The sequence below is a fragment of the Phascolarctos cinereus genome, unplaced genomic scaffold (assembly GCF_003287225.1).
Source record: "Phascolarctos cinereus isolate Bilbo 61053 unplaced genomic scaffold, phaCin_HiC Scaffold_3;HRSCAF=262, whole genome shotgun sequence".
Lineage (NCBI taxonomy): Eukaryota > Metazoa > Chordata > Mammalia > Diprotodontia > Phascolarctidae > Phascolarctos > Phascolarctos cinereus.
The window spans coordinates 61,842,029-61,869,653 of record NW_027555736.1 but is presented as its reverse complement, the minus strand read 5'-3'; the positions used below and the strand labels follow the sequence as shown (position 1 = coordinate 61,869,653).

The 27,625-nt window shown below is 42.8% G+C and overlaps 2 protein-coding genes across 4 annotated transcripts in view; one reads left to right on the top strand and one right to left on the bottom strand.

Annotated features, from left to right (window-relative positions):
- Positions 1-19,274, top strand: part of LOC110201591 (rap1 GTPase-GDP dissociation stimulator 1-like) — a gene marked incomplete at its 5' end in the record, with an annotated part of 77,249 nt that extends 57,975 nt beyond the window's left edge. The window contains 7 exons of the mRNA XM_020977358.2: positions 995-1,126; positions 3,217-3,351; positions 9,086-9,211; positions 10,176-10,315; positions 14,562-14,688; positions 16,193-16,321; positions 17,489-19,274. Of these exons, the coding sequence (XP_020833017.2) occupies positions 995-1,126; positions 3,217-3,351; positions 9,086-9,211; positions 10,176-10,315; positions 14,562-14,688; positions 16,193-16,321; positions 17,489-17,640 (941 nt within the window). The remainder of the gene's footprint in view (positions 1-994; positions 1,127-3,216; positions 3,352-9,085; positions 9,212-10,175; positions 10,316-14,561; positions 14,689-16,192; positions 16,322-17,488) is intronic.
- A 5,675-nt stretch (positions 19,275-24,949) lies between these two features.
- The window catches only part of TSPAN14 (tetraspanin 14), an 85,722-nt gene continuing 83,046 nt past the window's right edge, over positions 24,950-27,625 (bottom strand). For all 3 annotated transcript variants that reach the window (XM_078150883.1, XM_020977340.2, XM_078150884.1), the window contains one exon: positions 24,950-27,254. In XM_078150883.1, coding sequence (XP_078007009.1) covers positions 27,183-27,254 — 72 coding nt within the window. In that variant the 3' untranslated portion in view covers positions 24,950-27,182. The remainder of the gene's footprint in view (positions 27,255-27,625) is intronic.

Sequence of the window (27,625 nt, the reverse complement as noted above, 5' to 3'; positions counted from 1 at the left end):
TCATCTTGGGTTTATATGGTGCTTTCTACTATTGAAAGCATCCATGATCTCTCTGGTCTTCCCAATATATCTGTGAGGGAGGCAGAGCATATATGCCCATTTGACAGATGCAAAAATGGGGGCCTAAAGAAGAACTACAATCTGCCCAGGCATTGGGTAGATTTGGGGCAGAAGTAGAATTAAATCCCATATCTCCTGGCTCCCTGGTCATAGTTCTTTCTCCATCAGATTAGTGTTTCCCAAACACACAGACCTCTATTAGTGTCTAACAGATTTTTACCTTATCTAAGGTAAAGGAATCCCTAATAGAGAATTAAGATACTTTATTAGGTCCATGATGTAATATTGATAACCTTCTCTGGGTTGTTAAATGAGAGGAAGCAATGGGAATGTTTTGTAGGACTGTATATATTGTTGAGAGAGAGAGAGAGAGAGAGAGAGAGAGAGAGAGAGAGAGAGAGAGAGAGAGAGAGAGAGAGAGAGAGAAAGGTAAGGAAGAAAATATAGAACTGAAAATTAAATTAAATTTAAAAAAATTTTAAAAGTCAATGAGAAGCAAGTAGACAGACTAAGAATACTGATAAATTATTGTAAATGCAATATTTGAAAAACTGTTGTGATATTTTATTCATTGAAATTATTATCAGTTTATATAGAAATAGTTACAAAGGAATTGTTTTAATGTTCAATAATAAGTTCATAATATATCATTAATATAAATGAATGGATGGATTTTTTTAAAAAAGGAAGCAAGTAGATAGGAATTTAAGATGCCAGTAGGCAGTTTATAGGTACAGTGATGGTCAAGGGGAAAAAAGGCCTATCCCTTGAAATAAACCCTGTGACTCCTCACCTTGACACTCCTCTCTCAGACTGGGAATTTAGACCATGAGCCCAAGGCCTTCCCTAACTCTAGGACCTTCCAGCCTGTGAGCAGACACTGCTGGCTACAGCTCCTACTTCTCTTTCTTTCTGTCATCTCTTCCCTTTGCAGATGAGTCTATGCAGAAACTGTTTGCTGATGGAACTGGCCTCATCTACCAGAGGATCAGCAGCTGGCTTATGTCCCCAAACATCCAGATGCAACTGACGGGTGCCCTGGCTGTTGCCAACTTTGCCAGGAATGGTAAGGCTGCCCAAACATTCCTGACCTATGGACTCCAAGGAAAAGAGACCATAAGCTCATAAATATTTACTGAGGGCCTACTAAGTGTCTGGAACTGTGCCAGTTACTAGGAATACAGATACAAAGGTGAGATAACCTCTGCTTTCATGGATCATACATTCTATTAGAAGGACATATGTTCACAGGTTAGTATACATAAGACATATTTTTTAAAGTAAGTAGTGATTGAGGCAAAGCACCAATGGCTTTTTGAAGGAGATGGCCCTTGAATTCAGCTTTGGAGTAAACTAGGATTTGCAAGAGGCAGAGATGAGAAGGGAGAGGATCCCAGGCATGGGGCAGAACCTGTTTAAAGGTAACTGAGATGGACAGAGGTTAAGTAACTTGCCCAGGGTCAGAAGTTAGTAAGTTTCTGTGGCCCAGAGCTACACACTACACCAAATGCCAAACAGGGAGCTCATATTTGATCCTAGAGGCAACAGTTAGCCAGCGATGCCACTTGAGCAGAAAAGTGACATGGCAGACCTGCACTTTAGGAATAATTATTTGGTACCTGTCTCAGAGTAAGGAGTAAAAGATGACAGAGCTGAGACCTTAGAAACCTGACTCAATCTTCCCAGTATACAGATGAGAAACTGAGGCCCAAGGTAAGTAGGGGGTGGGGGTGAAATGTAGGAGATGAGGATATAGTTATAACATAATTACTGAGGTAAGAAACCAGTCAGAAGTGAATACACAATTATGCTCCTTGAAGAAAATCTTGGCATCCCTAAGAGGAGAATGGAATGTGTCCAAGGTAAAAAGGACTTTGGCTTCTTGTTATGGGACTCTGACAATTATCCCCTTACTAAACTATAAGCTTCATGAGGGTAGAGATGTTTTATACATTTTTCATATCTCTCCCAGCACTCAGCAGTGCATGCTGTGTCTAGGAAAAGAGAGGTTAATAAACAGTTGTTGAATTAGACTGTTGCCTCCGACAGGGAGGAAAAAAAAGAGGCAAATCATCATCTTCTACAAGGAAACATTTCCCAAGCCCCTTAATTCTGGTGCTTCCCCTCTCTCAATAAATCCCTACTTATCCTGTACATAGCTTGTAACATATGTGTTTGCTTATTGTCTCCCTCATTCGATTGTGAGTTCCTCAAGGACAGACACTGTCTTTTGCCTCTTTTTGTATCTCAAGCCCATGGCATAGGGCCTGGAACTTAATAGATCCTTTAAAAATGTTTATTGATTTTTTAAATTTATTTTTAGTTTTCAATAATAACTTCCATAAGGTTTTGAGTTTTAATTTTCTCCCCTTCACTCTCCGCCTCCCTCCCCAAGATAGCGTGCAATTTGAAATAGGCTATACATATACATTCCTATTAATCATGTTTTCACATTAGTCATGTTGTAAGGTAGAATTCGAGCCAATAGGAGGAATCACATGAAAGAAGAAACAAAACAAACCAGAGGGAAAAAAAGAGTAAATACTATGCTTCGATCTGCATTCCAACTCCATAGTTCTTTCTCTAGATGTGGATACCATTTTCCATCATGAGACTTTTGGAGATATCTTAGATCCTTGCATTGCTGAGAAGAGCTAAGTCCATCAAAGTTAGTCATCACACAATGTGGCTGTTACTGTGTACAATGTTCTCCAGGTTCTACTCACTTCACTCAGCATCAGTCCATACAAGTCTTTCCAGGTTTTTCTGAAGTCTGCCTGCTTCTCATTTCTTATAGCACAATAGTATTCCATTACATACATATACCACAACCTGTTCAGCCATTTCCCAATTGATGGGCATCCCCTCAATTTCCAATTCTTTGCCTCTACAGAAAGAGCTGCTATAAATATTTTTGTATATGTGGGTCCTTTTCCCATTTGTATCATCTCTTTGGGATACAACCCTAGAAGTGCTATTGCTGGGTCAAAGGGTATGCACATTTTTATAGTCCTTTGGGCATAGTTCCAAATTTCTTTCTAAAATATTTAGATCATTTCACAGCTCCACCAACGATGCATTAGTCTTCCAATTTTCCCACTTCTCCATAAATGTTTGTGGATTGACTGACTAATGTTAGCTCCTCTCCCCTTGCAGACAGCAACTGTGTGAAGATGGTACAACTAGGTGTGGTACATCAGCTCCTGGATGTCCTGGAAAAGCATGTGGACGATGGTGATGTGACAGTACAGCACGCAGCCCTCAGTGCCCTCCGTAACCTTGCCATCCCTGGTAGGGACGCCTCCCTATTCCTCAGCACTTTCTTACACTGGAGCCATTAGAGATTAAAATCACAGACATACACCTACACCACATGGAACAGTCAAAGACCAGTATACTTGGAGTCAGGATTGCAAATCAGAATAAAATTACTATAAAATACCTCCTTCTTAGGAGTGTTATGAGAATCAAATGTGATAATAATATCTAGCATTTACATAGGGCTCTAAGATTTGCAAATCACTTCACAAATGTTCATCTTGTTTGATCCTTAAAACAATTCTGTGAAGAAGATGCTATTATTTACCCCCATTTTACAGATGAGGAAACTGAGGATAGGAGAGGTGAACTGAACTGTCCAGGGTCATACAACTAATTACTGTACCCGGCAGGACTTCATCATAGGTCTTTCTAGTTCTTAAGTCCTGGGCTCTATCCACATGAAAGTGTTGTAACAGTAACATCACCATCATCTCATCATCATCAGAGTTTATTTCAGCCTTGTAATACTTCAGAGCTAAAAGCTGATAAAACTTTAGTATGCTACTCTCCCCAGGAGTATTTATATTTAACCCAAAGAAATGAATCTCTACTCGAAGAATTTTGAGGCTTCGTAGTGTCTCTTACTTTCCTTTCTTTGTCTCCCTCACTCCCTCTGTCCTTCCTTCTTCCTTCTCAAGGGTGTACTTCATACCCAAACATTAAGTGCTTTGGCAAAAAAGGGGGAGGGGTGATGGGGAGTTATTGGAAAAATAGTAAAATTTAAATTTTTTTTTTCTGGCTTCAAAGAGTATATGCTCCTTAGGGAGATGATGGCAAAGAGGCCAAGCTTCATGGAGGCAACTGCCTGATGTAAGACTATGGATCCAGAACCTGCCGGCATCTTGGGGACTATCTGTCCCCATTTTACAGATGAGGACACTGACACCCAAGGAGACAAAGTATCTCATCCTAGGTCACACTGGGCATGTCAGAGAAAGGATTTGATCTCAGATCCCGATTCCAGATTCTGTAATCTTTCTTTCTCCACCTAAAACAACAGATCTCTTGACTTCCAAAGGGAATGCTGAGAGTGAGGATCCCAATCTTATGATACCACCTGCTGCTGGACCAGCCTGATGTTTGGGCAGAGAAGGTAGCCAAGCCCCTACTTCCCATGAGGAGATATGAGAGTGTGACATGATAGCTAAGAAAGCTAATGCAAGGGGCAGCAAGGTGGCACATTGGATAGAGCACCTACCCTGAAGTCAGGAGGACCTGAGTTCAAATCCGGCCTCAGACAAACACTTGACACTTACTAGCTGTGTGACCCTGGGCAAGTCACTTAACCCCCAATTGCCTAAAAATAAAAAAAAATTAAATTCCAAAAAACAAGAAAGCTAATGTAATCTTGGGCTGCTTAAGGGGAGGTGCAGCCTCCAGGAACCAGGAGGTGATGGTCTTGCTAGAGTCTCCCTAGGTCAGACCACATCTAAAGTATGGTGTTCAATTCCAGACACCATTAATTAGCAAGGACATAGATAAACTGGTGGATATCCAAATCTTGGCTGGATTCTGGACCCTTTAGACACAAACCTCTCTCCTTCTTGCCTCAGGGTCTGGACTTTAAAGACTCCAGCTCTTTGAATGCATCTTCAATTATACATTTACAGTTATCCCTTCCATATCATGGGGGTTAGGGATGTGGCAGCCCTGCGATCTGGAACAGCCATGTAAAATCATACTAGGGATGATATATGATTTTTTTTTCTTTTTCCTTTTATGGAGTGTTTACAATACCTTATTGTGAAATTTGGGTTAAGTATTTGGTCACGGACCTTTGAGTGCTGTCTGCTGCTTCTGCAAAACTCCCCAAAATTCCCATTTAATTTCTTATGCCAACCTGGATGTCTCAAAACTGAGATGGGAAAAGGTAAAATGTGGAAGGGATAACTGTAGTTCTATACCTCAAATGCCTCAGTTATAAACCCTAGACCTATACTGTTAATATAGTCATTTAAGATTTGCATAGTGCTTTCCTCCTAATATCCTTGTGAGGTAGGAAGGGCAAATATTATCATCCCCATTTTAGGGGATTAGAACACTAAGACTCAGAGTTTAAGTGACTTGCCCAGGATCTCAAAGCCCATAAGTATCTCAGGCAGTATTAGGATCAAATTCCTCTGCACTCCCAGCCCAGGACTCTAGTCTAACCTGTAAGACAGGCTCCCCCTCCCTAGGTGATAGAGGGAGGGAGGGCAGGAAACAAGCATCAATGAAGTGCCCACTATGTACCAGGTCCCATTCTAGGTACTTTACAAATATCATCCTAACGGATAGAGTCCTGGAACTATCCTTCCACATTAATAGGCTACCCAAAAACAGTAGCCAACTCATTTGTGCATACCGTTCTTTAGATGTTTCCAAAGTGATTCCCTACCCACTGTCTCTTGAGGTCCTCACTGCAGGCCTGTGGGCTGGTTTGGACAGCTGTGATTGTCTCTGTTAAGAGATGAGAAAGAAACAGGCTACATCCAAAGAGACTGTGACTTACACAGTACAGAGCGGGCCCAGCACTAGAACCCAGGCTTCCTGACTCTTAGTGGTCCAGGGCTGCCTGCCTCTGTTGGCTGGAGTCCCTTGCCCTGAGTTACAGAAAAAAGGTTCTGAGCTCTTATGGATCTCTCTCTCCTACCACTGAAAGCTCTCTAATTTCAACAGTTTAAATTCCAACCAACATTTAATATCTGCCTACTGTAATAAGAGGCACTAGGCTAGGAACTGGGGGAGATACAAATTTTAGGGAAGACATTGTCCTTGCCCTCACAAAACGTACAATCTTAAAGGGGGTATATGACATATGTAGCTATAATTCAAAAGGAATCTCCGTAGTAATGGTATGCATTCTGAAGCAGGAATGGGTAGATGAGGGAAGTTTTCCCAGAGGAAGCAACGACTGGGACTTTGATGAAAGTTAGGATTTCAGGAGGCTGACATGAGGGTGGGAACAGGGCAAACAACATGAGCAAAGGTAAGGAGGCAGGAAAATGTCAGGAGCGTGCCCAAGGATGCAAGTGCTCAAGCAAGGAGTACATGAGAGGTACCAGCTGGCAGAGAATACTGAGTATCCTGAATGTCAGGAGTTTGCACTTCATTCAGCAGGCAGTAGGAAGCCTTTGAAGGCCTTGGAGCCATGGAGAAACATGATCAGGTGTGCACAGGGGAAAATAAAATGGCAGTGGTGTGCACAACGGACCAAAAAGAGTGAGTGTAGGAGGTGCAGGTGGGAAGAATGCCTGGCAATAATAATATTGGGCAGATGCTCTGAATGAGTACCTGGCAGACAGCCACACACAGGCTTCTAGAGGGTCATGGGTAGGCAGAGAGGATCCTGGGTTCAGAAAACAGCTGAGATGCCCTGGAAGGAGAGAAAGATTTCTGTGTTCTGCCCATTCCTCCCTCCCATTCCAACCCCTACCCCAACACTCACAGGCAGGACACAGAAAAACAGCCAGCAGAGGGGCAGAGGGAAAGGAATGGAGGGGAACAGAAATCTCTCCATTTCCACAGGATGCCCAGAAACACACACACACACACACACACACATACACACGTGCACAAATTAATTACAGGACCTGGAAATTTCAAAAAAGAAGCAGAACAACACAACAGCTCTGAGTCACTTAGAAGAGAGGGAAGGAGGGAAGGAGAGGAAAGCTATTTCACTACTCCCTCCAAGACTGGGGTGCCTTTCTGGGTTTCACCTCAAAACCAGGAAAAGTGCCAGCAGGAGAGCCCCTGCTGAGCCCCAGATTTAGCACTAGGCTTTGAATCTGCACTGCCTTCCCCACACCCCCACCCCACTCTGAAAGGGGAAGATATAAAAGCTCAACACTGAAAGAGAGTAGAGCTGAGAATAAATTAAATCAATTAGATACATTTGGAGGCTGACAGAGGCCCACAAGAAGGGCTTTTAATTGATCAAAAGGCCAGGGAGCAGTTCCAAGGCAGCCACCTAGGGATTCTGGGCTGCAGTGGAGGGAGCCAGGTTCCAGCTGTGGTCCCCGAGGACCAAAGAATATAGCAAACAAAATCATTAGTAGTTGGTCTCCGCTCCTTAGTCAGCCACGGGATCTTAGGAGCCCTGGGGGAGAAATTCTATTTAATGCCGATTCCCCAGGAAAAGAACAGGGGCTAAGACAAAACCAGGGCAGCCAGGAAGGAAACACCTGGGCCTCAGACAATGGGGGCTCTAAAAATGGGACCAGAAAGAGCTCTCTCCCCAGAGGCAGCCAGCAGCCTCATTCACTGCATGTGCTTCGCCCTATACTGAGCATTAAGGGGTTGTGGGGAGAGCTGGAAGATCGGCCTTTTGCTCAGATAATTCACAGTGCTGAGAGGACATACACATGCACAGACTCAGAGAACACTTTCACAGCTCCCCATCCCTGCCACTGACTTTCTGTGTGACTGCGGCCAACTCCCTACACCTCTGTTGATGTCTCAGTTTTCTCATCTGTAAAATTAGGCAGATGAACGCTTGTTTCCTTTCAATCCCAATATTCTGAGTATCTTGGCAGCTGGGTGACACAATAGGGTGAAAGATTTGGCGTCAGGAAGGCCCGAGTTCAAATCTTCCCTCGAATACTTACTAGATGTGTGGCAAGGCCACTGTGTGCCTCGGTTTTCTCATCTGTAAAATGGGGCCGACAATAGCCTCTACTTCAAAGGGTTGTTATGAGGATCAAATAAGTTAGTATATGTAAAGCACTCTGAAAGCATGCCCAGGATGCTTACCCTTCTCATTACAGCTTCTTGGAAACCCAAGTTTCTTTTAAGGCTGAAGTGCTACCCCCCACTATAAGAGACCTTTCTAGATCTTTCTAGCTTTTGGTGCTCTCCCAATCCCAAAATGCTTTTATACGTGTATATGTCTATGTAGGGCTGGTGGTGGTACAGTGGATAGAGAATGGACCTGGAGTCAAGAAGACCTGAGTTTAAATCCAGCCCCAGATACTTACTAGTTGTATGACCCTGGACAAATCATTGAACCCTGTTTGCCTCAGTTTCCTCATCTGTAAATTTAGCTGGAGAAGGAAATGGCAAACCACTCCAGTATCTTTGCCAAGAAAACCCCAAATGGGGTCATGAAGAGCCAGATGTGACTGAAATGACTGAACAACAACAAAATAGGAATGTGTATAGATCTGTATGTGTGTGTGTATACATACATACATTATATATATATATATATGTATATATATATGTGTATATATATATATGTATATATATATGTATATATATGTATATATATATGTATATATATACATATATGTATATATATATGTGTATATATATATGTATATATATATGTATATATATGTGTATATATACATATGTATATATATTACATATATATATATATATATATATACATATATATGCATCTGTGCATATGTTGTCTTCCTCCTGTGGAATATAAGTTCTTTAAGGACAGGGACTGATTTTTTTTTCTAGTCTAGTGCCTAGCTTAGCACCTTTTTTTTCTTTAACCTGTCATTCTATGAGTGAGGAGAGCTCCTTATAATCTAAGACCTCCCTGGGGCACTGAGAAGCAAGTTGCCCAGAATCATGGTCAGAATGTGTCTTATTTGGAACTTGATAGATAACTACAGGAATCAGAACGTCCAGATTAGAGAGTTCTGAGGGAAACAGACAAGCAGTAAGGAAGTATGTTGCAATCTCTCCCTTCCATTCTCTTTTCTAGTGATCAACAAAGTACAGATGCTGGAAGAAGGCGTGGCCAAGCGTATCCAGATGTTACTGAGGTCTGAGATGCCTCCAGTGCAGTTTAAACTCCTGGGAACACTTCGAATGTTGATGGATGGCCAAGGTAGCGAGCAGCTGAGCACCACTGTCTCCTGACCTAGTACAAGGAGGAAAGGAGAGCGTGGTCTCGGCTCCCCTCCATTCCAAAAGACTCATGAAGCATCAAACAAAAACCAATGGGTCAAGTATCCAAGCCTGGGTTGCTTATCCTTTCTGGGAATTTTCTACATCCAGAAGGCTGCTATGTAGCTTCTTTTGTTAAGGTTTATGGGGATATGAAAGCATTAACGAAGCACAGGTCTCCAGACACATGAAAACTGTCACTTAGCCTAAGAAGCTTGTGGTATTAACATAGCTACAGCAAGAGATTAGGTATACCTTCAGTATTCAAGGACAGCCAACCTCCTAGGGGAATAGTAAACTGAAGGCATAATACTCTGCCTCCAGATCACCCTCAAATAGCCAATTGGAGCATTCCCAGACAATATCAAAACCAACCACTTCTTAGTGGAGATGTCAGGTGCCACTCAAATCTATCTCAAAGTTGGACTCCTCCAATCCTAGCAAGAAACAAATAGTCTTCCCACCTTCAATTGCCTCATGTTTCACTTACTCAGAGCAGCCATTGACCTTAATTAGCTTGGCAGGGGAACATTAACATTTTCCCCCAAACATATGTCTCTTAACAAGTTCCTGTTAAATTAGTTAATTGTATTATCTAGCGTAAATTCATTAGTCTGGCAGATGAGCAGAGGGGTTAAGTGAGGGGAGTGAGAGGGAAGTAGGGCAGGAAGATGGGCAGAATGAGAAGAAGGCAACGGACAGGAACACACAGCTTCGGTATTAACTCCTGGCTCTCTCTTTTGGGCCCAGGGAAATATAACACGAGTAGAAACTGCCTGCCAAGTTTAAGGACACCAGTAGTCTGGGATGTGGAAACACCTGGGATACATCCCCAGGGGTGGCTTTTGGCAGGTTCATCCTTGGTGCCCTGAGTCACCTACAACTTATAGTTTTTGCTTTGCCAGTGGAAGCCGCTGAAACCCTTGGGCAGGAGCCAGCTCTGCTGAATCGGCTAGTGCAGTGGTGTGAGGCCAAGGAGCATGCAGGTGTCCAAGGGGAAGCCAGCCGTCTGCTCGCTTCACTGCTGAGGCATAGCAAGTCCCAGGTGAGAGGTGGTCAGAAAAACAGTAGACCTGGGAGGTGGGGGGAGAGGTGACCGATCAAAAGACATTCTTCCGTTGAGGAGTTTTCAAGACTTTCTGCCCAAGCTCCAGTTGGACGCTGGATCTTTCACTTCCCTGAGGACATGTGGGATAGCAGTACACAGAATTTTGAATTTGGAAAGTACCTCGGTAACCATATCTGGAAAAAGAATCCCCACTACCAGCCACATAACAAGTGGCCATTCAACATCTGCTTGAAGATCTCCAATGAGAAGGAACCCACTGTCTTCCACAGCTGGCCCATTCCATTTTCAGAAAGCTCTAATTGTTAGGAAGTTCCCCCTCCTGGCCCCTTAAATCACCCCCAAACCCTTGCATCAAGTTTAAATTTACCTTCTTACAATTTCCACCCATCATGACTCCCAGACCTTCACTCTTGGACCAAACAAATCTAATCCAGAATGGTACCATGGAAAGAGAATTGGTTTTGTAGTCCTATAGGAGCTGGCTTCAAAGCCTGCCTCTGAAATTCACTATCCATGTGACTCTGGGCAAATCACTTGATCTCTCTGGCCTCAGTTTCCTCATCTGTAAAGTGAGGATGTTGCACTAGATGGCCTTCTAGCTCCACAGTTCATTCCAGGTATAGAATCATAACTATAATCCTTCCTTCTGATGACAGCCCTCCAATACACGAAAATAAACTATCATGTTCCTCCTGAGTCTTCCCATTTTGATGTTCTCACCCATTCCTTCAGCCTATCCTCCAAGTCTCTTCATGCACAAAATGAGGAAATTGGACTAGATCTCTAAAGCCTGTCTAGCTCTAAGCCTATAATCCTAGCTATAATTAACATGGGGTCAAGCCACTAACTTGGGATGGATAGTTCACCTTTCTCCCAAGAGCTCCTTTGCCTTCTTCCTCAGTAACTATCATTGCCAAACCTCAACTAGCAAATTTGCTGATGCAGCTATGACCCTAAGGATCCTACCGCTGCAGAGCCCCTCTTCTAGGCTCCTTTTCTTTCCCAACCCTTGAAGGGATAAGGGCTACACTGATTCTCTGTCCTCCCCACCCTCCAAAAATGATTTTTGCTTCACGTGAAATAATTTCTAGTTGTAGATTTATTCAAACCTCGCCTTCCTCTTCAATATACATCCATATCCTTACCACGCCCCCTCACCCTTTCCACACCACAGTTTGTGCTTGTTAGGCAATGATCAAGCTGAGGATTAGGAGGCAGAAGAGATGGACTCAAAGGATCACAAATTTGGAACTGGAAGGGATCTTAGAAGTCATCTACTCTAAGACTCCTATTTTACAGATAAAGAAACTGAGGCCCAGAGAACCTAAATGACTTGCCCAGAGTCATTCAGCTAGTATCAGAGGCAGGATTCAAATCCAGGTTTTCCTGATTCCAAATCTAGCATTCAATCCACTCTACCAAATGGGTTCCATTTACATACGTACCACCTCCTTACTGGAGGCCATTTTGTGCCTCAGTTTTCCCCACCTGTAAGACAGTGGCAAAGATTCCACACCAACCTTTTCTCTCAGGGACATTTCTGAGAATTGATGACACAACTTGAAAGAAAGTTAAGCACTAATCATTGTTATACAGGTTGGGTCTGCTCAAGTCAATAGTTAATTAATTATTGCAAAGCATCTTGGAAACACTTGGGGCAAGAGAACTGTTTAATTAAAGCTTGCTATCGGCAGGAAGCCACAACTGTCTTTCATTGCAGAGTGCATTGACTCCTGGGTATATAAATCACTCTGCTTTTGAAACACTCGAGCTCAGAGGTTGGTTTTTGTTTTATTTTGTTTTTACCATAGATCCTGGGCAGCCCCTGTACTTCAGGAGAGCAGGAACAGGAGATGGGGTTTAATCATGTGTATCTCTGGTACCATATTTCTTCGGTAGGGCAGTGTAGATCAAGCTCTGGCCTTGGAGACAGAGACCTGGCTTCAGATCCCATACCCAACAATTACTGTTTGACCATGGGCAAGTCACTTAACCTCCTGAAGCCTCATTTTTCTCATCTACCAAAGGGGAATAATCATATTTGCCATAACTACTTCACCAAGTTGTTTTGAGAAACAAGTGATAATGTGCCTTAAAGCCTTTTGCAAGCAAACCTTAAGGTGTTCTCTAATCATTTAATCCAGGGGCTCTTAACCATTCTTGTGACCTCTGGGGAATCTTAAAGACTCCTCAGAATAATAGTCATTCAGTCAACAAACATTTATTAGGCACCTACTATGTTCCAAGAACTATGCTAAACACTGGGGATATAAAAAGAGGCAAAAGACAATTCCTGTCCTTAAGGAGCTCATCTTACAGGGGAATAATAAGAAGTTTTAATGAATAAAATAAAATATAGCAGATTCCAAATGAAATCTGTTTTATTGAAATACCACTATCCAGATATTTAAAGAACTAATTCATGGAGCCCTAATATGTATACACAGACTCTCTAGACCTCAGGTTAAGAAACCCTGATCTAACAGGACATTCTGGGCCATGCTAATGGAAGTGTATACAGTTCCTATGCCACATTAGGAGTGTTGTGTCCAGTTCTAGTTATTACCTTTTACATGGACAATCTAGAACAGGGGTGAGGAGCCTGCAGCCTCGAGGCCACATGTGGCCTTCTATGTCCTTGAGTTTGGCCCTTTGACTGAGTCCAAGTTTTACAGAACAAAACCTTTAAGAAGGGGATTTGTTCTGTGAAGGTGGATTCACTCAAAGGGCTGTACTCGAGGACCTAGAGCGCCATATGAAGCCTCAAGGCTGCAGGTTCCCCACCGCTGATCTAGAACATGACCACTGAAGGGTGATAAGACTATCTCCTCCAATGAAGCTGGAATGTCCATTCCAGAAAAGGGATCCTAGGTTAGGCAGGTGGGGTGTGGAGAATGAGTGCCATCTCCAAATCCTGAAGAATGCCAGGTAGAAGGATTAGCCTCACTGGATGCACCACTAGGTGTTGACATCTTCACCCAAACCCACAGCTGATCAGTGAGACTATGTCTCAGGCTACTGGACAAGCTGTCTCTGCCATCATGACATACTCAGTAGCGGTCACACCATTTAACAATGGTCACAGTAGGGAATTTTTTTTTAATTACACAAATATTTTAGCAGACTAGCAAACTGAACAGAATGTGAGATTTGGAATCAGAGACCAGTTTTCAAATCCTGTCTCTGATACTTACTGTATGACCTTGGGCACGTCATTTAAAGTCTGCCTCAGTTTTCTCATCTGTAAAATGGAGGCAGTTGGACTAGATGGTTTCTGAGATTCCTTCCAGCTCCAGATCCATAAACTTGACTTGAACGTTGAAGTATCCTTCTGGGATGAAACAAGTGGGATTTCAAGTCAGGTCTAGGTTCAGTCAGTCCTGGATCTGCCAGTCATTCACAAGGTCTGTGACTTTGAGCACCTCTCTTCACCTCCCAGGATAGATCTCCATTTTCTCAACTATTTAAAAAAAGTAAGGAATTGGCCTAGAGCAGGGGTGGGGAACCTGCAGCCTCGAGGCCACATGTGGCCCTCTAGGTCCTCAAGTGTGGCCCTCTGACCAAATCCAAACTTCACAGGACAAATTCCCTTAATAAAAGGACTTGTTCTATAAAACTTAGACTCAAAGGGCCAAGACCTAGAAGGCCACATATAGTCTCAAGGCCACAGGTTTCCCCAGCCCTGTTGGTCTCTTAAGATTCTTTCAAGGGGCAGCTAGCTGGCACAGTGGATAGAGCACTGGCCCTGGAGTCAGGAGGACCTGAGTTCAAATCCGGCCTCAGACCAAACACTTGACACTTACTAGCTGTGTGACCCTGGGCAAGTTACTTAACCCCAACTGCCTTAAAAAAAAAAGATTCTTTCAAACTACCTCTGTAACTACTGTGATCCTATGAACTAGGGCCAGTGGGTAGATGCTACAGAGAGGCAAGTTTGGGATGGGTATTAGGAGAGCCCTTCAAACAAACAATAGGATGAAATGACTCCACATGGGTTACATGGTCACTGTCAGGGATGCTATATAGGAAAGGAACCTGAACCAGATGCCAAGGACCCCATTCCAACCCTGAGATTCCATATGGTCCAGAGCACATACAATAAGTATTCTTTAACATTATTGGGTCCTCTCCCTTTGTCGTTGACTCCAACCCCACTTCCCCCATGGAACCTGTGATTATAGCACATTCTGAGGCAAACATCTCTCTGTCCTTTCTTCAACAGGAAGTGGTTAGGGCCATTCAGGAAGCCCAGGGAGTGAAGCACCTCGTTTCCATGACCACCAGTGAGCACGCCATCATGCAGAATGAAGCTCTGATAGCACTGGCCATCGCTTCAGCAATTAACTTAGGTAGCTCATCAGTGTGCATGTGGGTTGACAGATCCCAGCTGTGTCCTGTCAATCATTAGGGAGGTTTTTAAATTAAAAAAAAAAAAGGAGGAAAGCATGACAAATTAACTCAGCTGCCCAGGCAAGAACAGCAGAAAATCCATAAACCCTCAAAGGCCTTTGAATTTTTTCTCAGAAGCACAGACAAAGTTTGTTTAGTCTCTTTATACTCACCCAGCACTTATTAAGCCCCTACTATGTGTCAAATATTATACCAAGCTTATTTTATGAATATTTGTGCCCTCTGGTACCTGAGAGGGTCACTGTTATTGTCTAGAGAAGGCAACATTAGACTGTCCAAAGCAAGGACTTCAGAGGACCATTAGGCATCCCTCCTCTCCACCCCCTGCCACGTAACCCTGCCCAAGACTGACCTGAGATTGCACTCTCACATCAGTTTCCCTTAAAGGAAACAGAACATAGCCAGTCAATTGCCCCTCAGCCCATCTTCCAAGGAGTGTGATGGATATGAGTTCAGAGCCTCCCTCTGACACTTATTAGCTGGCTGGCTCTGGGCAAGTCACTTAAATTCTCTCAGCCTCAGTCCCTTTGTCTGTAAAATGGGAATAATAGCAGCCCCTACCTGCCAGGGTTGATGTAAGGCTCAAATGAGACAACCTACATAAAGTGCTTTGTGAATCTTAACACACTCTATAAATGTTTCACACCTGACCATGCTGTGATGGAAGGAACCCTAGACTGGGAGTAAGGAGACCTGGGTTCTAGTCCCGGCTCTGACACAGAGCCTCAGTTTCTTTGTCAGTAAATTCTAAGTCTTCTTCCATCTCTAACAATTTATGATTCTGAAAAAACCACTCTAGGCTATGGTCTGACCCTGTTTCCTTTTATCCCTCTCCACTATGGCAGAATGTAAAATAAAGAACATTCTGGTTTTGGATTCAGAGGACCTGTGCCACTTACTGCCGAGGTCACCTTGGACAAACCTCTTCACTTCTGTAGGAAATGAGGAGATTGGGATGAGCTTACTTCATAGGTGTCTAGATTTAGAACCAGAAGGGATCACTGAGGTCATTAAGTCCAACACACTCATGTGACTTGTCCAAAGTCATTGAGATAGTAAGTAGCAAAGCCAAGACTTGAACCCAAATCATCAGATTCTAGATCACATGCAATTCTGCTGTGCCATGCTGGCCCTCAGTGTCCTTCTAGCTCTCAATTTGCATCCCAAAGTCCTTAGAAGTCTCTGACACCCAATTCCCCTGGCCTCTTGTTTTCTGGGGCTTCCATTAGTTTCTACCCTGGAACCTTCTCCATGAAATGGCTTTCCATTACTTGCAGGAGAACCCCATTATAAGGCTAGAAAGTGAGGGATAGTGGGAGAAGCTTTCCTATAACATCTCTAGAGGTGGCTAAGTCTCCAAGGGACCAGGACAGTCCAGCCAGAGCCATAGCATAGAGAAGTATTTCACAGAGAACTCTCAGCATGTCACCTCTTTCTCTGCAGAAATCATCAAAGATGCATTTAAAGAATCCAAATTGATCCCAAATTTACAGAAGCTCCTTGAAGATGAAATGACAAGCCCAGAGGTGAAGTACAAGTCCCTGGGCCTCTTGTGCAGCCTCCTGGGTTCAGGTAAACAGTTCACCCCCATACCCTGACCTCCCATGACTAAACAAAAAGTGAAAAGAAGATTTCTAGGCTCCAGCTACCTAACAGCCCCGGTAAGGGTGCCAAGTTCAACTTCTGAAATGAGTGTAGGACAAACATCCCTGATAGAAAGTGCTGTTCTGGCTCCAAGTCATTCCTCTGCCCATTCTTTTCATTGGTGCTTAGCAGAAAAGTGGAATGGAAACCAAAAACCTTGCCCCATTATCCCTTTACTCTATTTCTTCTATTTTCTCTCCTCTCTTCTTTCTGGTTCTGCTATTCTCATTATTCAGTCCTTAGATTGCAACAGACCTTTTCACTAGAAATTAATCAATACCCGCACCTCTATTAGAGAGACCCATACATTCTCCCTCTTCCAATTCTGAAGACAAAATAGCAGACCTCTATTAACTCCCTTCCTGCTCTTTGTCTGCACCCCAACTAAACTATGATGTCCTCCATTCCTCTTTAGGCCCTTTGGAAAAACTGAGGGAGCCCACATTTGTAATAATCTGCTCAACAGTCAAAATTTTTATTTCACATATCCTCCTCCCTAGCATCCAGCTTTGCTACTAAGAGCAACAGCCTGAGGGGCTGGGAGAAAAAGAGAGGGCTCAGTATTGAGATCCAGCTTTTTTTGCCTAATGGGATGCCTAGAATGAACTATTCCAGAGACAGGGAGTAAGAGGGAAAAATCTAGGATGACTAGAATATGAGGTAGGAGTGAAAGCAGTATAGTGAGGAGGAAAAGCCCAACAGAACCAGGTGTTTGGAGGGAAAAACCCTACCTAGGCAAACTTTGGTAGCCTTGGTTTACAAGTAATCCAAACATTCTCTTGGGACACTATTCCCTTCAGTAGATAATAAGCAACTCAGAACATTAGACTATTCATGGGAGGGGCAAAAGCTCAGGGTTTTGGAAAAAGTATCCTGCATATCATAGATGTTTGATAAGTATTTGTTAATCTGATGAAAGCCACATTTCTCTAACTGATGAGTAGAATTAAGATTGATTATCCCTAAAAGAAGAGTAGTACTGACCAGTATTTACTATCAGAAAGGAGACGTGGACCACAGCTTAGTTCACAGGTGCCACCCAAAGGGATACCAGCAATCCACTTTACTGATATTCCATTCTTCTAATATCACTAGGTGATCTGAGAAAGCAAATGGAGGAAGCCAAAGTCCTAGACACACTGGAGAACCTCTGCAACCACAGCAATGCCAACGTAGTCCAACAGGCTGTCACCACCCTCCAGATCCTGAAAAGCAATACCCAGGACTCAGGTCTCTTTTTCCCCTAGGTGCTGGTGCTCCTGCTTCACTGTGACCAGCCTTCCTTGGGAGGTTGCTGTTTGCAATACATAAGACACTTACTCTTCTTGCCATCTATTCCCCATACTTGACGGGGAATCCAGAATACCCACATCCCTGGATACCAAGCACAGCACACTAACATTCTAGGTGGTAGTACCCAGCAACATTGTGATTTTAATGCCAACTTTGGGGATTTTGAGTCACCTACTTTGTGCAGCCCTAACCTCATCTCTGATCCAAGTAGTCCCTCTAGCTGGTACCCTAGAGGAATTCCTCATTCAATGTGACCCACGCTCTCTTTCATGTCCCATCACCAATCAGGGACCATTCACCAGCCCCTCCCATAAAGAGTCTTCTACGAAACGGGCATGACTCCCTACAGATTCCAGGGAACAAGTGACAAAGGCAGCCCAGTTTATGAAGTGGTCATTAAAGTGGTACTGAAAGAATGGCTAGGCTACTTTCACCTTAGATAGTCAATCGTTCAATGACTACTTGAGTGCCCGCTACACACAGGGTACTTCTATCCCACAACAGTGGCAATGTGGCATTGTTATGGCACTTCCAGAGTTAATTCTGCAAGCTGCACCAAAGCCTACATTGGCAACCCAAGTCATGGAATCCCCAAGTCAATGTTCGCCAGCTCCCAGTCCTCCACTTTCATCAAGTAGGCAAGACCTTTTTAGCCAAACCCTAGGAAAATCCAAAAATGACTCATCGCTGCTGTACAGTCTCTGCTTTGTTACTTCTGGACTTGTGGCCACCCTAGCAACTATCCCTCACTTTAGCACCTGCCGAACCACAACCGTACTACAGCCCCCAAAGCACTTTAAAAAAATCATTCCTCAGGATTGTTGGCTGGTCTTCCAAAGCAAAACCCTACCTAAAAGCCTAAGGCCCAGTCAAGTGGGGAGATCTGCACAAGAAGCCTATGAACTGCCAGCTTCCTCTGGATTTAACTAACCTTATGAGTAAGCTATCTGCCCTAACCTCATGGTGCAATGGAAAGAATGCTGGATTTGTCATCAGAGGGCCTAGAATTAATCCCAGCTGTTCCCTTACAACCTGTTTAATAAGTCACTTACAGGAGGGGAGATTAGACTAGATGTTCTATAGTTTTCTTCTAGCTCTAAATCTATAATCCTGTGGTCCTCCCATCAGGCTCTGTGCTCCCAGCGGCAGGGACAACTGACATGGTAGCAATAACCCTACTCATAAGGAAAGAGAAAAATTAAATCTGTAAGGAGAGGCTGAGGACACTGAATTGACGAGGCCCTGGGGGAGGTCTCATGAAACAGATTCACACCTTGGGGAAGATGACACTTACCTCTTAGGTGCAATCACTGCATGTCCATCCACTGGCCCACAATGGGAACCTCACCTGTATGAAGTAACCTCCTAGCAAACTGTCTTCCGGGATCCGTAGGCTCTGAAAACAGTAGCTGCTAGTCACAGGCCAAGAGCAGGCAGCAGGAACTGGGAGGCACTAAGGAAGCAGGGAGGGTTCCATTCACGTCTTATTGGGTCTATATCCTATCCCAGTCACTGTCATCAAGTGGAAATAACAAAGAATTCTCTGCATCTCAACTCCATAATTTGTTCACTGAATAAACTTTGATTCCGTAACAAGTTAGTGACTTCATTCCTTGGCTCTGTATTTTGCTTTTGTATACTGCTTTAAAGTCTTTGCAAAGCAATGTCACATCTAATTTTATGTTCAAAAATACCCATTATGAAGTAGGTAGGGCTACCATAATCCATTTCAGAGATGGGAAAAGGGAGGCTCAGAGAGGCTCACTTGTGACCAACTCAAGGATATACAACTCTTGTCTCCTCAGTTAGAAGTCCTATTTGTTGGTTAGTAATTTCAGTTATGTCTAACTCTTTGTGACCCCATTTGGGGTTTTCTTGGCAAAAATATTGGACTGGTTTGCTATTTCCTTCTCCAGCTCATTTTACAAATGAAGAAACTGAGGTGAACAGGGTTAAGAGACTTGCCCAGGGTCACACAGCTAGTAAATGTCTGAGGCCAGATTTGAACTCAGGAAGATGAGTCTTCCTAACTCCAGGACCAACACGCTATCCACCTGCACCCGTCCTTTTCATTAGACCATCTAAAAACATGAATTGCTGTCCTATGTACCATCTCCTTTCACCAAGAGCACAATGCCAAAAGAACAGTCCTGGCAATCAGTCCTTCCCACAGGGACAAAGTACGACACTGGGTCTTGACAAGCTTGGTGCTGTTTCATTGCTCAGCTGGTAACACTGATAATTCTTGGATCATTTCTTCTACTATTTCTATTTGGAAATAAACATGTGGGTAGAATTCTCCCTGCTGTTTCATTCAAGTGGGAATAGCCTGTGTTTGCTTTTTCTTTTTTAATATTTAAAGAAATCTACTCCAGCTTTGTAGCTAAAAAAAAAAAACACTTGAAAGACTCCCTTCAAAAAACCAGTACCTCCTAGGTACTCACCAGTCCTATGTGCCTGGCACACAGTAAGCCCTTGAAAAATGCTTGTTCTATTTCCTCCACTGGGAGAAAATTATGACACAGAACTCCTGCTTTGAAGCAGCTTACATTCTAATAATGGAAAACAACTCATATAGAAGAGTGGTGGCCAGGAAGGAGTGCTTTGGTCTGGAAAGCTATGGAGGTGATGAGTGCCTCACAGAGAAGTAGACTGATACACCTCTTCCAAGAACAATGGTAGAGCTGATTTGATCAAGGGTTCCAGAGCCCAGGGGTGAGGGTAGGTGGAGAATGATGTCAGATACATAAGTGAGCAGTAAGATCATTGTCGAGGTTGACTGAAAAACGGCCTGGGAGTAAGGGACTGAAGCGAAGCATGGCTGTAGTTGGCCTATAAGTGAACCAATGCAAGTCACTAATTAGGACAGGGCATGGTTTCTGGTTTCAATGGCAAGACACTTAAATCTTTCATCAGTAAGATGGGGATAATAATAGCACCTACCTCTCAGGGTTGTTCAAAAGGTATGTGTGTGTTTATGCATGTATGTATGTCTATATGTGTGCACGTATGTATATTATATGTACACAGACACATGTGTATGTATATGTGTGTGCACACACCATAATTTATCATTGTGTATATGTGTGTATATATACACGCACACCCTTTGCCAACTTTAAAGTGCTATACATAAATGTCAAATTATTTATTACCAACTTCTACTTCCCTCAACTCCTTCCTTAATGAGTTCAATTCCTGGTTCACCGGTTTTTCTTTTTACCCCCAACTCATCTATATCCTCACAGCCTTCAATATGCACACTGATGACTTTTAAAAACCCACTGGCCTCTCAGCTTCAAACTCAACTCCCTTGACCTCCACCATCACTACCTCACAGACATAAAGATTAGACTCCATCATTACCCAAAACAGCTCCATTTCTAAAATCTTGAACTCTGAAATTCAGCTCTCAGATCTACTACTATGCTTCCACCCTGTCACAGCGGCTCATTCCCAAAATCTGTTCTTTGTCCTCAATGACCTCTGGCTCCTTCATCCTTTACCAATGTAACCATTCCTCCATCCCCTTCACTGGCTCATCATCATCCCACCCTACTAAGGATGGGTGTCCCACAAGGTTCTGAACTAGACCCTTTTCTAGACTCCTTGGTGATCTCTAAAAAGCCCAAAGGTCATATTCTCAGCCCTACACAAATCAATTCCAAATCCAGTCCTAATCAAATTCAACATATCCAAAACTAAACATAGTATCCTCCCCATTCTTTACTTGTCTTGGTACCTGCTTCCTCCCACTCACCCGGGCTTGTACCAAGTTATTTTATAGCCTTCTCTCCTCCTCACACTCCCTTATCCAAATCAAAAATTAAGTCACTACAATTCTAACTTTAAAAAAAATTGACTTTCATTTGTCTCCTCTTCATTCATGCTGATGATACCCCAGTTCATTCAAGTTTTCATCTCTCACCTGAACTAGGTGGTCTTCTATGTTTCACCTAACTAGTCTCCTAACTATCTCCACTATATCCTTTCTCCAAAACATCTTTAATTTCACTAAGGCACACGTCTGAATATTCTCTGCTCAAAAAACTTCAGTGGCTCTAATTACCTACAGGATAAAATACACTCACAGCCTGGCATGTAAAAGCCTGAACAATCTGGCTCCAACCCAAACTGCAGTTATTCCTTCCACGCCATGACTTTTCCCACTGCAGTCTTAATATACCACAGACTGGCACAAGAAATTACTGTAAATGGGAATTTGGTGGTCTTGTGGAAGCTGCAGACAACACAGAAAAAGTTCAGAAACTCAGGAATGTTCAATTCAAATTTTACAATAAGATACAATAAACATCTCAAAAAAGAAGAGAAAAAATTCTGTCTTCTCTCGTAAAGAGAGCCAAAAAATTTTACATGGATTTTCCAGATCATGGGGGCACTGTGCCCTGAACCCCCACAATGTGGAAGGGATAACTGTAGTTTCCTATTTCTTTTCCCTTTCACGATATACATTCTGGCCAAATATGTCATGTCATCCAGACTCCCATTGAAGCACTCCAGTTACTAGGAATTCATTACCTCAAAATGAAACCCATTAGGATATTAAGCTTAATAAATCTGCCCTCTGCACTTCCACTTGCCCTTTTAGAGCCAAGCAGGACACATTTATTTATACTTCTTTCACTTGGCAACCCTTCAAATACTTGAAGGTATCTACCACTTCTCTACCATCTGCTGTGCCCCAGAAGGTCTTCTCCTTTCCATCCCTAATTCCTTCAGCTGATCACCATACATCATGGCTCCAAACACCCTCCTGGTCACTTGTCTCTGGACACATTCTTAGTTGTCAGAGTCCATCTGAAATCAATCTTCTAGTTTTACTTACTGCATCACTCACAGCACCTAGAAGAGTACTGCTTAGAGCAGACCTAATCAATGAATGATCTGTTGTCTGTTAATGGTAGTGGTGATGAAACTAATGGAAAGAACACTGGTCTTAGGAGTCAGAGGACCTCGGTTTCAGTCCCAGCTCCGCCACTATGTGGTCACCTTAGAGTGGATCATTTACCTTCATCATCTTAGTTTCTTAAATCAGCAGAATAGAAGCGCCTCGAGGGTAGAGGCCATTTTGTTTTTATCTTTGTGTCCCATGCACATAGAAGGTACAATTAATGTTGAATTACTGTTGAATCCATACAACATGATTACTACTTACCCAATCTACCTTAAAGAGCTATTGAAGAACGTGCTTTATAAGCCTAAACTGCTATAGAAATAGACTTCAAGAACCCAGGCCATGCCCATGCTACCATATGGCATCAGAGGAATTTAGTGGAGGTATATACCATATATACATGTACAAACATACTGTAACATATATGTGCAAATGACAGTCATTTAGTTGGAAGGACACACCTACTCCAATGATAGTTTTCCACAGCTTAGTTACCCACATTACTAACTCATCTTGGCTACGGAGTGACTTCTGTCTATCTTTAAAAGCCCAGTCTACCTTCAAAAGATCGTTTGTCTGCCACCACAGAGAATAATCAAGAAAATGTGACATAATCAAATGTTTTGGGGCAACGAGGTACCATTGGATTACATGTTATGATCTCCAAAGGGCACTAATATGAAGGAGACAACACTCATTAGAATATCAGTTTTGTAGTCACATGTGGAGGGGAGGACTCCACATAGAGAATTCCCAGTGTTTAAAACTCTCTCCATCAATGCAGACTGAAATTTTAACTTATAATCTTAAAGAATTTCCTGGGAAACTTGTGGTGTGATTTGCTCAAAGTGAAACAGTTACCTTGTATCAGAGAGAAGACTTGAACCCAGATCTTTTTCTCTCCTCTCTCTCTGTGTATAACATACATATGTATAATACATGTAATATGTATGTGTATAGTGTATGTAATGTGTATATATATGTATAAGCTATATGGCACACACATGTACATAAATAACACATGTGATATATATGCCTATATGTGTACTGTATACATATATACACACCGAAATAACATTGTCTCTTGTCATACCTTATAAGTGAAAACACTTTCCATATTATATATGAGTAGCACCATCAATATTTAGCTCTAGAACAGTATTAAAATTAGATGGGTGGGGGAAAAAAACTGATGATGCTTATGAGCAGGCAGCATTTTAGAAGTGGTCATGAAGTCATGGAACCAAGACACTCAGAGATTAAACACCTCTGGATAATCTGGCCCAGGAATCTTTTTATACCTTCTGCATAGGCTTAGCTTCTCAAATTCTTGGCTAACAGGAAAGATGATACCCAACTACACTTCAAATCCAGAGAGGACAAGGTCAGGTGTTGAGGTGTCCTTTTCTAAACTAATGCATCCAACTTGACCAAGCAGGTGTTGGGTGTCCTTTTCTAAACTAATGCATCCAACTTGACCATGGAACATGGACCGGGCATGAATACCCTGAGATTCCAGTGAAAATGTGTTTGTAAAACTAGGCCACCTGTTGGGAGTCTCAGTGCTGAGCCTGGTACCTCATCTGTAAAATAAGGATAATACTACCGATAGCATTCAAAGTCCACTTCTAACATACACTGGATATTGTGACCCAAGCAACTCTCAACACTAAATGCTTCAGAACAATTAACAACCCCTCACTGCTGGAGGTATTTTCCTCATTTAGAATTCCCTACACTGATAAACAAAATCAAATAGATCCAAAAGAAAAACATATACATGTATTATCTATCTGCATCACAAGATTGTTGTGAGGCTGAAGTCAGATTGTACTTTGCAAAGATCCAATAGCAATCATACGCAAATTACTATTATTTCTTTCAGACATTCATTCCACTGTCCTCCACAGAAGAGAAATCCAGGTGCAGCTCAGCATGATGTCAAATGTGGGAAGGATTGTGGCCCAGACATAAGGCAGTACTGGTGATCTCACTCTTCTCAAGCCTTGAAAATAACCACAATGTCAGTCTGGAAACTATGCCTTTATCCTGGACAACAGTTTTGGAGGATCATGGCCTCTCTTGCGAATACAGAAATCCTGCCATAAGTTAGACTAGGGTAGGTGGGGACATGAACAATCTCACTTTAGTTTTGGTCTTCACATAAAAGAGAAATTGAAAATTGTGTTCAGAATCAGGGGAAAAAAAATGGTCCCTGAAATATATCCCAAATTGAGCCACAGGCCATTTGCCTTGGCCATCATCATTGCTGTCTGGTCCAAACAGCCCCTGATTCCCATGGTAGCCACGTTTATTTACTATTGTGATACTTAACACCACTTGGGAAATAAGAAAAAGTCAACATTTATATAAAGATATAATTCAAAAACAACAACAAAAAACAAGTTTGGCGGTCAAAGAAAGGCATCACACTTGCAAAGTCACAGGCATCATTCTTTCCCTAGTCTACAAACATACAAAACTTAAAAAAAAAAAACAGCCTATACCATACTAAAACTTACATCATGTTAGGCATGGACATAAAACATAGCAATCCCTGAACAAGTAGGGCACCATTATAAGCAGGAATGACTGTTAGTAAATGGCCCAACACAAAATTGACTATGCCCCAATTATGGGGGCCAAGGGAGGAGGGTATTAATTAGTAGAGGAAACAAATTTCATATAATAAACACATATCAATAGACAAAAATAAGCAATGCAAAGGGGGCAATGGAGCTTAGGTAAGATGATGCAATAAAGCTAGACAACACAAGCGTTGACGAGACACTGCATGGTTGGGAACTGAAAAAAGGGGAGGGAGAAGAAGTGCGGGGAGAGAATGAGGGAATGAATGCTCTCACAAGGTTGAACTTCCCAACAAAAGAGAAAATACTGAATGTTTTCATGAACCCCTAGTGAATTTATCGGTCAATTGTTGTCATTAACGCTACCTGGTCTTGGAGGACCGGAAGAACAACTTCCCCATGACCTTTTGCTGCAGCAATGAAAACCAACGGGATGAAGCACTGCATCTACTGGTTGGTGCTGGGGGGAAAGAAGAAAACTATGGGGAACATAGTTCTCAAGACAAATTACCCAGCATCATCAGGAGTATTAGTCAAGAGAATTCCCAGATGAATTCTTTTTAAAATGGTCTCAGTCTAGCTAATGTTGTCAGGCTGATAAGAGATAGGGCTAGGGAGTGAACCTGTGATTTCATTGGCTTAGGGAACTCCCAGGTGAGGAAATTCCTTCTACCAATGCAAGTCAGCCCCTTCTCTCCAACTTAAAGTCTTAAGTGAGTTGCTAGGATCACTGAGGTTAAGTGACACACAAAAAGACACATAGTCAACATGTTTGAAGAATCTAACCTTGAACTCAGGTCTTTCTGGATACAAGGCTTTTGGGGGTGGGAAGCTCTAAGAAAACCATGAAAGCATTTCTGAGAGAATGTATTTACCCCGATAAATTAACTATTTACAAACTCTGAGAAAATGATGAGACATATTAGAGGAAAACCCAACCCACAAAAAAACCTCCCCCCAGAATGCCTTTGGAACATAATGCTACTGGAACAAAAGAAGATGGCTTCTGCCCTTAGAAAAGCCTTAGGAAGAACATTCAAGAAGGCTCTGCCTTTTAGAGGCTTCTCTCAGGGGTGCAGCAGGCTAAGAAAGTTCTTTAGAACTAAAGTATCTACATTGGCTCAGGGTCACTATGACTTTTGCACAGTTGAAGTTCCATGTTCTCTTTGATTCAGATTATCTTGGCACCCAGTTAAATTCATCTGTGTAAACACACACACACACACACACACACACACACACACACACACACACACACTCTCCTCCTAGCTTTCCTTTCTCTCTCTCTCAATATCTCTCTCTCTCTCTCTCTCTCTTCTCTCTCTCTCTCGCTCTCCCTCCCTCTCTCTCTCCCTCCCTCCCCTGGGCTTCCCTTTAGAAAGATAAGATACCCAGGAAGAAACTTCTTCACAATGGGTGTCACTGAAACAGAATAGAGACTTCTCTATCTATTTTTGTCTTCCCAGTGCTGGATTTTCTCTATCCAACAAGGTGAGCACCAGTGAAGCAAAGGAGGAACTCAGATTACAGTAACTGGGAGCCAAGAAAACTAGGCTCTAAGACAGTGATATCCTGCACACGTCGACACTGAGACGACTCTTAAATGTGCCCTAACTCGGACATGCTGAAGTCTCCCTGGGTCTTCCCCCTCATGTTTCCTATCACTCTTTGCCACTTACAGGTCAGTTCTCGGCTTCTAGGTCACAATACCCACCACCCTCCCCTGGTCCCAACCACCACTGGAAGGAAGCCTTGGTGGACTTCAGGCCTTCTGAGCTTTGTTTAGTGTCCCTTCTTCCTTCTGCACCAGCAGGAAGCAGAAACAGAATGACTATCCAACTGATAGCCAAAGGAAGGCTTAATTCGGAGGGAGATGATAGTAGAGAGGCAGTCGAGAACTCTCAGGCCAGCTTGTTGATTTCTTTCCATATTGATGCAAAGTTAATGACAGTGAAATGGATTCACTTTCACAGCTGGGGTCGGGCTTTTATCTTCAGAAGTGATGGCCAGCCTTCACAGCCTCAATGTCCGAAATCAAGGTCCTGGCCAGGAAGATGCCAAATATCTGAAACCAAAACCAAAGGGCTCATGATTAGTTGGGGGGGAAAGGAAGAAGACAGCAGGCAGGATAGGAAGACAGGGCAGCAGTGAGGTGGTAGAGGCCTCGCTCAAGACAGACGCCTGCCTCCAGAGCCTATGCAGAGGACTGCCAGTAGACAGATGGCAAAATAAATAAATCACATCAACATTCTTGGCTACTCCCAGAGCACAAACTATGTACCACCCAGAGAAAGTCTAAAGAAAAGACTTAGAAGTCTACATGGCAATCTTAGCTACTTTTCTGCTAAGACACCCAAAAAAAGACAAGCTAAAAACTTACGAATATCCAGAGTCCCCTAGCAGATTGAGCCACCTCAATTCGATTTGAGGGATTCT